Source organism: Paecilomyces variotii (assembly GCF_004022145.1).
Source record: "Paecilomyces variotii strain CBS 101075 chromosome Unknown C8Q69scaffold_1, whole genome shotgun sequence".
NCBI lineage: Eukaryota > Fungi > Ascomycota > Eurotiomycetes > Eurotiales > Thermoascaceae > Paecilomyces > Paecilomyces variotii.
In genome coordinates, this window is record NW_021167140.1 from 1442284 (window position 1) to 1456523 (window position 14240).

General features: G+C 50.2%; 5 protein-coding genes across 5 annotated transcripts; all 5 read right to left on the reverse strand.

Moving 5' to 3' along the window:
* Position 1: 1 nt before the first annotated feature.
* C8Q69DRAFT_20479 (serine/threonine protein kinase) lies at positions 2-2329 on the reverse strand. Its single transcript, XM_028626121.1, has one exon. It carries the CDS (start codon positions 2233-2235, stop codon positions 430-432), a length of 1806 nt encoding a protein of 601 aa, XP_028488953.1. The 5' UTR covers positions 2236-2329; the 3' UTR covers positions 2-429.
* Positions 2330-3204: 875 nt separating this feature from the next.
* On the reverse strand, positions 3205-4335 carry C8Q69DRAFT_440413 (dihydroneopterin aldolase domain protein; the record flags this gene model as incomplete). The annotated part of the gene is made up of 2 exons (XM_028628645.1): positions 3205-3384; positions 3448-4335. 2 exons carry the CDS (start codon positions 4333-4335, stop codon positions 3205-3207), a joined length of 1068 nt encoding a protein of 355 aa, XP_028488954.1.
* A 1531-nt stretch (positions 4336-5866) lies between these two features.
* On the reverse strand, positions 5867-8857 carry C8Q69DRAFT_394729 (hypothetical protein; the record flags this gene model as incomplete). Its single annotated transcript, XM_028627661.1, has 3 exons — positions 5867-6705; positions 6780-7377; positions 7433-8857. 3 exons carry the CDS (start codon positions 8855-8857, stop codon positions 5867-5869), a joined length of 2862 nt encoding a protein of 953 aa, XP_028488955.1.
* A 620-nt stretch (positions 8858-9477) lies between these two features.
* Positions 9478-10504, reverse strand: C8Q69DRAFT_440415 (hypothetical protein; the record flags this gene model as incomplete). The annotated part of the gene is made up of 3 exons (XM_028628646.1): positions 9478-9812; positions 9875-10260; positions 10314-10504. The coding sequence occupies 3 exons, from the start codon at positions 10502-10504 to the stop codon at positions 9478-9480; spliced, it is 912 nt and encodes a 303-aa protein (XP_028488956.1).
* A 1182-nt stretch (positions 10505-11686) lies between these two features.
* On the reverse strand, positions 11687-13588 carry C8Q69DRAFT_440416 (putative pre-RNA splicing factor Srp2; the record flags this gene model as incomplete). Its single annotated transcript, XM_028628647.1, has 6 exons — positions 11687-12073; positions 12124-12220; positions 12285-12361; positions 12770-12963; positions 13092-13220; positions 13537-13588. The coding sequence occupies 6 exons, from the start codon at positions 13586-13588 to the stop codon at positions 11687-11689; spliced, it is 936 nt and encodes a 311-aa protein (XP_028488957.1).
* Positions 13589-14240: the final 652 nt, after the last annotated feature.

The window sequence follows — 14240 nt, forward strand, 5'->3', positions numbered from 1 at the left end:
CAGAGAGATTTCGCCTTCGTTGCTTATCGCAATTCTCGAAAATCCAGACCAGCCACGTGACGGTGGGCGGGACATGCCCGTTCGGGTTCCAGCAATTCGTCTGGATTTCCAACATTCTCGTCCATACTGTTACGGCGTGAGATGATCTATCTACGTGCTAGACGTCAAATCGAAGGAGGAAGCAACGGAGTTGTACCACTCGCCAAGCAACGGAGTTCCCATGCAGATCAGATGGCTCTACTGACTAGTCGAAACCTACGAAGACTAGTCTGATGGACCGATTGATATCGTTTCAAGTCAATCGTCTACGAACTTGATGAGAGTGGGAGGGAAAGTGTGCTTGACGGTAGAGACTGTGCAGAGATAATTGCTAGAGAGATAATCTCTAAGAGAGCAGGCGTACACAGCAGCAGTTCTTCTGCCATGGAGTCAGAATCCGGCAGCAGTCAGCCCGGCATCACTATTCAAAAGGCTGCTCGGAGCCACGAAGCTGAAACCGCCAAAAGGATCAGTCTCGACCGGAGCTTCACCAGGCACGTCCTTCCCGCCAGACGCCCCAACCATGTTCAACATTTTCCCGACATCGTCCTCTTCGAAATCATTGGTGCTCACCATCGGACTGAGCGTCAGGCCGGTGAAGTCGGTAGAGAAATTCTCTGCCAACGCAGGATCCGTGATGACAGGCTTGATCGGGGGTTCCAGCTCCCGTCGCTCAAGAGCCTTCCAGTCAATTTTGCGGAAGAAACGGTGTTTCTTGATGGTCTGCAGGTCCTTGGGCATATGGTAGCCAAGCCTCTTGGAAGGCTCCTTACGGAGCAGACGGGTGAGCAGGTCCTTCGCATCGGGGCCCAGGAAGTACGGCAGGACTAGCTTCTGCTTAATGATCTTCTCCTGCATCTTCGCATTGTTGTTGGCTTTGAATGGCGGCGAACCAGTCAAGAGGTCGAATCCCAGAGCACCCAGCGACCACCAATCACAAGCCTTGCCATAAGGCTTGCCTTGTATGACTTCGGGCGCCATGTATTCGATAGTTCCAAGTGAGGAATTGCAACGGTCATCTTCATTGACGGCGACCTTACTCAATCCGAAGTCGGTAAGCAGCAGATGACCTTCGGCGTCCAAGAGACAGTTCTCGGGCTTCAGGTCACGGTAGACCACTCCGACATTCTGATGGAGATGTTCAAGCGCCAGGACCATCTCAGCCATATAGAAGGCGGCGGCATCTTCTGAGAACATGCGTTCCATTGCCAAGTGGGTGAACAGCTCACCACCTTGGGCATATTCCAAAATGAGGTAGAGTTTCTCGTGGTCTTGGAAGGCGTAGTAAAGTTTCACAACGAACGGATGGCGGTTGACGCTCTCCAGGATCATACGTTCGGTCTTTGTCTGCTCAACGAGCTTCCGGTGAACGGTAATTGAGGCTTTCCGGAACTGCTTTTGCGCGTAGAGCTTTCCCGTGATATTGTGGCGCACGAGCAACACAGTTCCAAAAGAGCCCTTCCCCAGACACATCAATGGTTCAAAGTCCCTGGTCGTCATCTTTCTGCATAGCTGTTTACGCAGATCCTCCTCGTCCATGGAAGTCTGGGCTTCGTCCGCAGCGGCGTCAGCGCTGACAAAGTCCTCCTCCAGAGGCACCTCATAGCTGGTCATCACCTCGGTCCGGTCACTATCCGAGCTTACACTGGCGTTACTCGGGGTCTGCGACCCGAGCTTGCTTGACACACGGCTGCCAGAAAGGCTCAGAGAATCGAGCTGCAGCTTCAAGGCGCTGATTCCACCACATGCTGAAGCGGGCCGTGTCACCGGGCTATCCGCATTGCCCGGGAGCGGATTCAGTCGAGGGGACATCACACAGGAACCCGTGTTAGAAAAGTCCGAATCTTCATCACCGGAAGGCGCTGGGGTAAAGCCTCGAACTGTCGACAAAGCAGGGGCAAGCTGATTTTCCTGGATGGCGCGCGGTTTCTTCTTCTTCTTTCGCGGGGTATTCGCGCTCGCACGATGCGCAGTTGGCGCTCCGTTTGGATGACGTCCCTTTTCCTCCGGGATAATTGAAGGAACCCTCCTGGGCGCTGGACAGTCGGTGCGCATATTGAATCCAGTTTCCTCAACTTTTTCAGTATCCATCTGGAGATTAAGATCCGCTTGTGGGGTAAACACATCGCCGACGGAGAGGTCATCATGACCGCTGGTCGATGCCGATTCAGTTTGCGAAAGAAGATCCGAATACATCTTCGAAGACAGGGGTTCACCGCTGCAATTGATACGTTTACCTCAGCTGGAACATAGGTGTATTTACAAGACAGACAGTCTTTCCGCGTCTGTCTAAATAGAATGGTCTGTTGAAAAAAATATATAGGTTAGCATTCCCCGCTTTGATGTCTTCAACTCCGGAAATCCCATACATCACGTCAAGAGAATCCCAAGTATGTCCGCTACCAAGCAAGACTTTCGGAGGCCCCCGACAATTTACCGTCCGCCCTTATTCAGGACGGACCAAGCACCCCTAGCCAGATCACGTCGCTAACCCTCGATCCGGAGTGTGCGAGGGCAGGGACTTCTGCTCCAAATCCCACGGCAAGAGCAGGAGAGGCGACAGCGGATTCCTTCGATTCCTTCTTGTTGTTCTCTGGGAAGAAAGGGTTCAGGTTCGCAAAGCAGCCACCGGAAATATACGAGGAAGCGGACAAGGACGAGTTCGACACAGACAAGCCCATAGAGGAAGAATCGTAATGTATACTAGATGCAATTGCTAGATTCGAAACGGACCGAATAAAGGCCAACGCTATACAAGTCGCTGAGAGAGTTAAGATGCGCTGTCAGAGAAAGAAAGTTGCTGCGGCCAGTCGCTGAAGCCTTAAAAGGAGGATGACCGATCCACGGGGCAAACCCTGAGCGCTAACCCGGAATCGGCACCTATTACGTCACGTGCAGGGCCCATTGGCCTCCGGGGCTCCGGCTCTGGACGGACTGAATTATGATTATTATTATGATTGATCTGTATCTATAGTATAGTTATTATAGTTATTACAGAGATTGTACAAAGCCACGAGTCTGGGACAGTTAACTGCTTTGAACAAACAGTACGAGTACACCCCGGGATGAGCTGCCATCTGCCATCGGTGGTCTCAGGAGATGATGATTTGCAGGCGCGACCTAAACATGCACCCCTAGATAGTCTCTTACAGGGATGATAATGATCTACGAGATGAAGAACGCCCGAGAGCGGGTGATCTCCACGCCGGCCCTCTCGACAAAAGCGAGCGCGCTGGGCTTTTCCACCTTGACCGTGACTCTGTCATTGCCAAACTCCACGGTGACAATCCGTGCGATAAATGTCGCGAGAGCCTCGACAGTCTGGTATGATGTACCTTCGACGCGCTGGAAACGAAGCATGATATATTAGTACAGAAGCAGATGATGAAGCCTGAAGGGGAACCTCACCTCAGCGACCACTCTGGTCAGCTGGGGATATGTCTCGACGACCGTGCTGGCCCACGGGAGGTGTCCGGGGCCGCTGAATTCGAGAGACACGATGACCGCTTGCTTCTCGAGTCTTTCATGTGAATTGACTCCCAGGATACAGTGACACCGTATTCCGTCGATCCGGAATTCCTGTTCCCGAACCATCGGTCGCCTTTCACTAGCTGTAGCATCCTCTTGACGTCCCGGGATCTCCTTGTAACCCCATACCATAACGCATCGGTACTTAAGACCTTCCTCGGCTCGTAGCAGCGCGTTTGGAAGGTGCAGCCAGACTTCACACTGGCCGAATTCTCCGTCCAAAAGTTCAGCGCCTGCTCCAGCCTGAGCCACAGCCTGAGCTCGCGCCTGAGCATCGACTGCTCCACTGCTCATCCTTCTCCCAGCTTCACTTCCACGTCTCTGTCGTGTTGGGCTCTGATGAACATGCGACATCCTTCGGACACCTGCCACCGTCTCGTCCAGTAACGTCAAACCGCAGTTTGCAATCTGCCCTGCGATAATCCGCACATCTCCTCCCAGGAGTATCTCCCCTGTGACTTCCTTCTGACTGAGATCCACCCCCATCATCTCTTTGATGGGGAGTTGAGACCGGCCTCCATCGCGAACTTCACGTTCCACGAAACGGTACAGCTTGCCATAGTCGAGGGAGAGTGAGACATCATCAGCGGCCGCAGCAGCGATCGCAGACGAATATGAGAGTTTCATAGATGCCGTGCATGGTTGTGGCTTCCCTGATCGATGCCACGGATCCGGGCCCATTGGCAGATGCAGTTGGATGTTTTGCAAGTGGATATTATCAATGACCGCCGGCGGCGTCGGGAAACGGATATTCCATTCTTGAGCCATTGCGAGAGGTAATGAACTATCAATTGCCTAGTGAAAAGAGGAAGAGGGAGAATAAGCAAATGGGTGCGGAAGGCCTGCGTATGCTAGTGTGTATGTGGTTTCGAGCAAACCTGGAGTAAACCCAGAACAGAGAGTAGTTGCTCTAGACCACCATGAGAAATATCAAAAGGAAGACACAGGAGTAAGCTGTCAAACACCAGTGACGATAAAGGGAGATGGATCGCAGCCGTACTCACTATGCAGCTCTGACGCAAGCGAACCGATACCACGACCCGGAACTGCCTTTTGAGCTTAGACTAGCGCGTAACTTAGAATGGCGAAAAGTAAATGGTTCAATTCTTCCGGCCAGCAGAGTGTCGTAGCTCTTTACTGTGTCTCGTTCCAGGGTTCCTCAGTGGTAACGAGAGATGACCGCGGGGAACTGGTGGAGGGGATGTTTTTTCTGCGCTGACGGGATAACGGGGTGGGGTTTTCTGCCACGGTGGGATGTCGTTAGGCTCGATAGGCTTCCGACGTAGATAGAATAACTAATGGTTAATTTAAATATAAGAAAACTATAGCTATAGAAAATTTAACGTTACTGCCAAAGCTTCTTGGCTTTGTTAAACTTTTTAATTTAGTAGTCAAGTTAATAATACAGGTGCTTTAGTTATAATACAAAGCACTTGCTTTGACTATAAATCTCTAGTATAAAATTAAATATAAACCGCTTGCCCTTTGGAAATACTAAAACTTATTATGGATAAAGTGATTTTTTTATAATAATATATTACTAAACATCCTTGACAAGAGAAAGGAGCCCTATCTCGACTTAAAAGATCGCCCATGTGTTTGGTCCTGTTCGAGACCATCAATGATCAAAGTATTAACCGACAGGCTGTGATAAGTGGTATTGTATTGGCTGCCTACGAATAAGGCTAAACGGACCTTAGCACCTTCGAGGAACAACATAACATTCCGCTTGAACTTACCCTAAAAACACAAGATATGAGAGCTAGAAAAATCCCTGGCTCACGCGTGGCTGGCTTGAAGGTATCTAAGGAAGCCGGGGCAAGATCTGCGCTAATTTGGTCTGCGATTTGTATCTAAATATAATGCTTGCTTCGTTGCATGTGATTGATAAAGTAAAGTCAATACCCTGTAGCGACAAGGATCAACTCAAAAGGAGTCATTGGCCGCATGCCTACGGATCCAACAATCACTACGCAGTCATCCCTGCTTAACTCGGTATACGGATTACACGCTGCTTTCTGACAAGGCAGCATCGGCGAGGCTTGCACGGTACGGCGTCGACCGTGGTCTCCAAGCCAGGCGGCCTCTTTCAATTTGGATCCCTGGGCCGATCTGGAAAGGACAGGCTCAACTGCTGGAGGGAACAAGTTCGTCATATCAGGTGATATTCCAATGTGCTAATCTCTCCTGATCAACAATAACAGAAAAGTCGAGCTCCCCTACGATCTCCCCAACTAGCCTGCTCCAGAAACTTGTTATCAGCCTATAGTTCGAGACATATTGAAGCCAGGCCGGTTACTTACTGCGTCAGCCGATTTAGATCCCGAGTCATATACCAGTTGACGCTGCGAATAAGGGCTGCCGCGGCAAATCCTTCTTCAGAGGGTATCTCCCTGCTAAGGAAGTCCCTCAGGTCCGGGATTCCAAACTTCCTAAGCTGCGGCGGCATGGCATGGCCACCAGCCAATGCAGAATGCAGGATGATCAGCCTGGTAGCGATGCCATCCAGAGCGATATAGCTCTCGACCGTTCCAGTCTGGTCGGCAGTCCACCAGAGAGACGGACCAGAAGAGCGATTTAGTGAGCGAGACGCATATCCGGTCAAGGTCATGTAGCCGCCCAGACGCTCTATGATGAGCAGAATCTCACTATAAGCTCTTTTGGGAAAGCGTCCACCGAGAGCGAATTCCCAATCTAGGAACTGGAAGTATTTCTTGCCGTTGCTCATCAGTGTCTGGTACTGGCGGAAGACACGGCGGCGAGCTTCTTGCAGGTGGAAGGCGGGGCTGATCTTATCAGTGGGATCTCCAGCAGTGCCGTTAATACGGGCAAAGATTATTTGGCGGATGCACATGTAGAAGTTGGCGAGCATGTACATGGACTTTGCCACCTCCTGGCGGAGCTCGTAGTGTTCGGACAGTGGATATGGGACAATTGTCCAGAAGTACCCAATGAGAACGCCGACAGCCACAACAGCAAGTCGGTAGGGAAAGGTGATATATGGCGCGTAAACTGCAAATCCGGATTTCGATACGGCTTCTTGCCCCAGACGACGGTCTTGAAGCTCAGTGGCTATCATGACAATTGCGGCTACAAGGGCTACGAACCATATGCTCGAAAAACTTGGGAATCGAACAACTAGCAGAGAGAAAGTAAGCATGGTTCAGTTCTTTCTCAGTGAAGTGATACGGGAGGGGCCCTGCAGTACTTACAGAGGTAGCCAATAACGGTGAACCAGAGCCAGAGCAAAACGAGAATCCCCGGTGTTTTTTGATCGGGGATGTACCAGATAAGATAGCAGACTATCATGGAAAGGATTGTCCCCAGTATGCGGCACAATAGAAGAAAGGTTGATGATCCAGCAGTGCGGCCCATGGAGAGTAATATGGCAAACATGGCCCAGAGAAATTGGTGTCCAAAGTAAAATGTCTGAGAGTCACGGAGGAAGGAAAGTATCGCGATAGTCATGATAGCACAGACTCCCCGAAGACCATAGGCAGCATGGTCGGTGCGCAGGATGGAGCTGATTTGGCGAATCCCGTCTCCAACAGACTGAACCAAGTTAACAGGAGGGAGGTGATCGGGGTCCCTTTGATTATAGAATGCGGAGCCAAGTTTAACATCCTCTTCAACATCGGCATTCTCTTGCCGGCGCCATCGCGAACGGGCCATTGTTGTGAGCCAGGGGATCAAGCGAACAATACGACTTGCACGAGGAAGGCGAAGTCGCTTGGGTTTCGTATTGCAGTCCTCGAGGAAAACCAGCAGCGGCAGTAGTTCGTCTCCAAGAGATGAGAGTAGGGTTTGAAACTGTGAGAATTAGTTGCTAACTGAGTTCATAGCAGTCTAGAGCTTGCACGCCTACATGGAGTAATAGAAAATAGCGCAGAGTATTGGAATACGCTTCAGGCGCGGCGTGGTCCCAATGTTCAACTTGTGGTCTGTTCTGCATGTAATTGTGAAGCAGCTCTTCCTCTCTAGTGTCATGGTCCTGCTGATGCGAAACACTACAGCTGGAGAAGATGTCACGATAAGACCTCAGAAAGTTGGCCGTTCCCGGGCGCATGAGTTCCCCCCGGCGCTCTTCATCAGTCTCTTGCGCACGAATTTTGCCGAACAAAGAACAGCCGATGGTCTGGTCGAGCCTGAGTTTGCCGTGCTCCGCTCCGTCGATGATTGCCTCAGATATCGAGAGTGAGTGCCGGTGCATTTGTAACTCAAGATCATGCCAATCCTTCTCGTCATCCGAGGTATCATTTCCCACATCACGACCATTCATCGCATCAGTACCATTGTGCGAACGGCACCCTTCTGCGGCCAGCTGCAGCATGTGGGCTGTGGAGCTTAAACCAGATGCAGGTGGAATCAAGTTGACCAACAATGAGGCAATATGCTGCAGATCTGAGCCACTAAGACGATCCCAAGATACTTCTCGCTCTGCATACCTGACGCCTTCATGAGCCTTGACAATGATATTTGTGAGCTGTTGCTGGGTCTCCTCAAGCTGACGGATAGCTGAGCTCCTTTCCTCGCTTTCCGCAGAGATCTTGTTTGACCTGAAATCGTCCATGCATTTTCCTTGAGCCTGCATGACAGCGACCAACGCATCTAGGGCGGCTTTTATGTCTCTTTTGAATACCCCTCTGCAACTCGACGGGAATATGACAAGGCCGGTGACAAAGCCGATGGCCTGTCCTGCTAGAAAAGCCTCCAGGATTACGGTGGTCTTAGCAATGGCTTCTGTCATAGTAGTCACTCGAGCAACAGCAGGCATTGCTGCAACAGCGTAGATGCCAGCCAAGGTGAATTGGAGGTTCCAAGAAGGATAGGTAGACTTTAAGGTGAACACACACCAGATGATAACTATCAGGAATATGGCGACCACGGCTTCAGCTGAGGAGTTGTAGGCTGCCAGCTGCCCAGTGCTATCTGTGGTGTGTTTCCTGGCCTGCAGCGCACACCAGCCGGCAAGCAATGCCCAGCAATATGCCGTGACTGTGGTAAATGCGAGTTGGAGATTGTACTCGATAAGCTTTGCCCGCGGAAGAGAAGGCAGCGCAGAAGCCGCAATGATCGCAGCCAAGTAAGCATTTGTGGTGAAGTAATTGATATATGCGTCCGCTTCAATAATACAAACGAGCACGGCGGGCGCGATTGCAGTTTTGATGGCCATTAACACAGTGTCCCAGTCTAAAGTCAGCTGGGCCAAGACCGACTTGAATTGCAGAAGCCTTGTAGTATCTGCAGTTGTGCCTTGTCCATTTTGGCTGGTGGACTGTGCTGCCAACATATTTCTTATCACGGTCCTGCATAGTCTTTGTCGGAATACAAAAACACCCTTCAGTCCTGCATCTTGAAGTCCGGGACAGGCTCTTGCAGATTGTACCGGTACATGACGTAATCGACATCGGCCAGGTACTTAAGGCATGCGCACTGTTCTAATCGTTGCGCATGGAAATTAAGTGGCTTTTGCGTAGCTTGGGGGTATGCTTATTTCCGACAGATATTGAGTGTGGCCTTGTGTGGAATTAACATTCTTCCTGTATTGGAACGGTGTTTTAAAGCTCGTGGTGTTTCGGGGGCTGGTGTCGAACAACGTCCGATGTCTGACCTGTGTCACAAAATTGAAATCTTCTGGATGTATTTGAAAAGGTAGTTGGTTCGATCCTTTAGAAAGACCAGTGGTTTTGCGTTTAACATTCTTGCCAAGTCGGAGCTGGTCTCGTTAACGCCTAGGATAGAGCAGGTATGCATGCACAGGAGAATAGGCTTTTCTCGCCAAAGCGCGTAATCATAAATAGCAAAATCTCAAACAGGCTTGGCGACAGTAATCTATTATTTTATTCATGACACTACCAGATCCATTCTCCTAATATGCAGTGCTAATAAGATGCGCGTTATTTCTACATATTAAAAATAATTTCCCAGCAAATCATCAACATAGAACGTCGAACAAAAGGAGCCTAGGGATTCAACATCGCTGGCATAACTCCCATGCAGGCCAGTGTGCCACGGGTTAGACGTGACTACCGAGTCTAGTATCTGCCGCGGGCCGTTATTGTCGGAGTTGGTTTCGTTTTTGTCCATCAGTTCACCTAATCCATTGGTGTTATTGATGATAGCATTATCAATGTGGTCCGGAAGCGACAAAAGCCTCTTTGCTAGTAAGAATTCCTTCCCAATATCTGTACGCCCATTGGTACATCCTATCTGACTGAGTTTATCTTCATATCTGCGGAAGGATTCTAACAAGTAGTTATGATTAGCAACCACTGTGGATCGATGCAATGAGAGACCAACAACATACGGAGGATTGCTTGTCCGAGACCCCAGTACTCAGCAAATTGTTCCATACCAGACCGGAGTGCTTGGAATGAAATTAATGCCTTTTCGCGGAGTTCCCAGGTTGACGTGGCGAACGCCTTGACCATAAGTTGAATGCATGCAGGAGCCCATAGGGCAAACATAATAAGGGGACAAGTGCGGCAAATAGAGTGCCTAGGCCAATTCCTTACGATATCGCAGATAACGTCTGATGAGAGGATGGCTTCATAGAATCTTCGTGATTCACTAAACTCCGTCGAGGCCTTCACCGGGGATGGGAGCCAAGTCGAATAATTGCGGCAATAATCAGAAGCTGCAGTTGCGTTGACATCACCGAACTTTTGCACTCTGACAATCAGAATTCGGATGCTACAGTATTTGATCAGTTAGTATTTTCCTAGACTCAGGAGACGGTAACTCACTGCTCGATGGCGACGAAAGTGGAAATTATCTCTCCCAATGGGTGCTGGCACTGACGTAGATGCCCGGGGAGCGCTTCTGGTCTGAGCGTCCGGGGCAGCCTCTTTCTCCAGATGGCAACACACTGCTCGACATTGAGGTATGAAAGAAAGCGATCAGGGCTCTCGTCGCTAGCTGTCTTGATCAATTCCATTGAGAAGCGCAGTGTAACAATACGATTAGCCAGAAAAGAATCACTGTGCCAGAGATTCTCCACCCTGCGCCATTCATCGATGTCATTGGGGAGAAACGGTGATGTGAACCTATTACCATCAAACCAGTCATGGACATCCACTGGGAGCCTCGTCCGACAACTAGAAAGATTAATCATCCATGGCTGAAATCTGAGGCTACCTAGAAAGCTGTCCAATTCCCAGATACACCACCAAGTATGGCGCCGTTCCTCAGACTTGGCCCAGTCCGACTCATTAGAATGAGATTGAGACGCGTTCGAAGACTGAAGTTTTCGGATATTCCCTGTCCTCACAGTACTGCTGGGTGCACATGTACTCTGTACTATTTATCGTTTGTACGCTATAGGCATCAAGCAAGTATACCAAAAGCAGAGAAAGTTCGGAACCCTACATACTGATGGATGAGGTCGCAATCCCCAGAGAGACCGGCGCGAGAGGAGCCCCAGTCAGGTCCGGTAAAGAATGGTTAAGTCGATGTGCTGCTTAGGTCCTTGAAAAGAAAAAGTCGTGCGTGGCCTGAATCATACATACATACATACACAAAACGCAGTTACTGCGTGTCTTGTCGATTTCATCATCAGTAACATCACACCAAATCAAATTCGTATGTTTAATTGATTTTTTCGCGGAGTCATCAGGTTTTCCCGGGTCACAGGCAAGGATATGAGGACAACCTTGCTGTAATAGCTGTTTCGCATGCCCCGATTGCCAAAGATACTATCTTATCCCAGAGTGAAAATTATCAACCACAAGAGCGAAGGGATTGGAAACGAATGGTATTGCCATTCGATAAATGTCAACGCCTCATCCATGGTGGAATCCGGAAGACAGAGATACGTAGACGCCTAGCGAGGCCTCCATGCTGGAAGGTCGTTTGTCAAAACAGGTAAGTTCTTTTTTCATCCTTATGTGTCGTCGGGCCATCGCGAATGTTGGCGAAACGAATAGTGATACGAAGAAGCAGACTCTTGCTTCTGTATTCGATCTAAACAATAAGCTTCAAGCGCAAGGCTGGGGAATCATGCCATAGACCAGTAATAAAGCAAATCAGGTCAAACGAAAACGTGCCATGCATAACACAAAGGGTATGGACGCAATGCTGGGAAACGAGAGGGTGACAAGACGAATGTGAAAAGTTGCCTCTACCAGTAGCCACGACGATCATAACCACCATAACCACCCCTAGGCGGGGTACGAGGACGGCCATATGGCGCCCTTGCCAAGTACGGATCATCATAGTGACGAGGAGGTGGTGGGGGACGAGCATCATAAGGGTCGTCGTAAGGGCGACGGGGAGGAGGATAGTCATCTATCCGGGGTCGAGGAGGGGTGCGACGTCCGTAGCCGTCACGATCATAGTAGTCGCGAGGAAGAGGCGGAGGAGAGCGTTCACGGTAGTGAGTCCGAGGGCTATAGCCACGGGGATGGGGAGGGCGCCTGTCATAATCATCAATAGGCGGATATCCGCGACGCGGAGGCGAACGGGACCGGTATGGGTCACGGAAGGGACGCTCCTCAGGAGCTTGGATCTAAATTCAATCAGCCAAGCTTTAACAAGGCAGGGACGGGAATTGCATACATCAGCAACACAGGCTACTCTAGAACCTTTGAACTCACGACCGTCGAGCTTCTCAACGGCGGCCTTGAGGTCAGCAGCAGACTCGAATTCGACGAAGCTTCCACATCAATCGCTTGTCAGCTCATATTCTCAGAAAAAGCAATGGAAGCGAACCAACTCACCCCCTTCCGTCACGGTCACGGCCGGTTTCGGAGTAGACGACATCAACTCCAGACTGTCGGGCGAAATCTTTCAGATCCTAAAGAAGGCCAGGGTGTGAGTCGAATTCCAGCCGGGTAGATCCAGAGTCCTCCTATGGATTGAATGGGAAAGGAACCATGTGCACGAGTCCGGAAACCAAGGTAAGTCCAGTCCAAAGGGTCCAGCGTCCATCTAGGCCAAGGAAGGATCTGTCCATGAGGATAACAGTACACGTCCTGGGAGGTATGCCACCAGCCGCCAGCAAGGGTACATGCGAAACATGCGACTGGAAACGAAGACATATCTCCCAAAGTTGCCAACCGCATGCGACACAATCCTTGGTAATTCCTTGGGTGGCCATCCTTCCGGAGCTGAAAGAAAGAAGAGAACGAAACGGTGTGCTCATAGAGACCAAATGGGATCATATCCAGGGGTTTCCGTTAAGAAATAGACAGGGGCTGCTAACCTGCCAACTGGTCTCTGGAAGGCCAGAGAGTTGCATACGAAAGATGGTGCGACGTGGTCGCGGTGCAACAGGACGATCTGGTGGTCCAGAGAAAGTCTCCTTGTGACGTGGGCCTCGTGCAAACTGCACGGTGAGACGCTCACCCTTAAAATCGCTGCCATCTGTAGAACGGCGACGGTCAAAAAGATGAAATCCTAAGCAGGAGCTAGCTATACATACGAAAAGCTATATGTCAAGTGTCTGGGTCAGCAAAAGGGCAACCGACAACTCTAGCGATCCGTAACACTGGATGTGCTGAATGTGGTATCAGAAGGAAGCTTACCTGGTACAACATCTCTAGCATCCATTGCATCCTCATACTCAATGAAACCGAAGCCACTCATGAGCTTGATCTCAGTGATCTTACCCGAGCCATGGGTGCTGAAATGCTCTTCGATGTCCTGTTTGGTGACTGTAATGAAGCCCAGCGCCCAAGAGGCGTCGCGCAAGTGTTAGCTCTCCATCGATCAACAAGAAAGGTCCAGGGACAAATGTGCGACTGTTCAGGGCGGTCCAGCACCGACAGCCGGTGTCATCTAGCATGATGCTTGTGTTTACCCTTGGTCGTGCAACCTGGGAGGCATATCTCTATCCTTTTGGTTTTCCACGGGAGGCATGTTTTGAGTCGGGAACTCCAGGGACATCCGGTGTCGGAGGGCATGCTCATGATGAGGAAAATACAACGCCATTGATGATATTCTGGGGTAAAGTGATAAAGACCTGCGTACCATTGCGGGGAAGGTTCCCAAGGTAAAGCCGTGTGGACGAGACCTCACTCATGATTGGCAAAGTCGAGGTTAAATTCCTGAGGATGTACCGCGGATCCGCAAGAAACTAGCTTGCCAGGAATGTATGCGATAGATCAAAGGAAAAACGAAGCCCTGGAAGAAGAAAAAATCCACCGCTGGATAAGGTCTGTCTTTAAAGTCTTCTTTCTCGCGATCCAGAAATGGTGGCCTGCCAGGGGGGATCTGTCGACAAAGACACCCTCGTTGCTGATGTGTTGATGAGGATTGACGATGAGACTGGAGATGAAAGAGGGGAAAGATGCTGGCGGCTGCGAACAGATGAAATGTTTCAGGCGGTGGAAGCGCTGAGCCCAAGAGCAAAGAACAAGACCGCCTCACTTGGTGCGATCCACGTGGCCCCGCCAGATGAAGCTGAGAGCGTTAACTAACTTAGCCTTGCACTATCTAAATCCAGAGAAGATCATCCGGGCGAAAACCGCGATCCTATAAAGCATCTTATATGCTGGGGTTGAGGATTATCATTATATTATTGCTCTTACTTTGGGACGCTGCGAAACACACTGTATTCTAGTATGGCAAGTATATTCACCAGATCCATCATATGATTATTGGTTCTAGGCACTTGATTTCCACGGTTCCGCTGCTCGGCTCCCCGCGGGGACGTTCGCCCCCATCTACGCGCC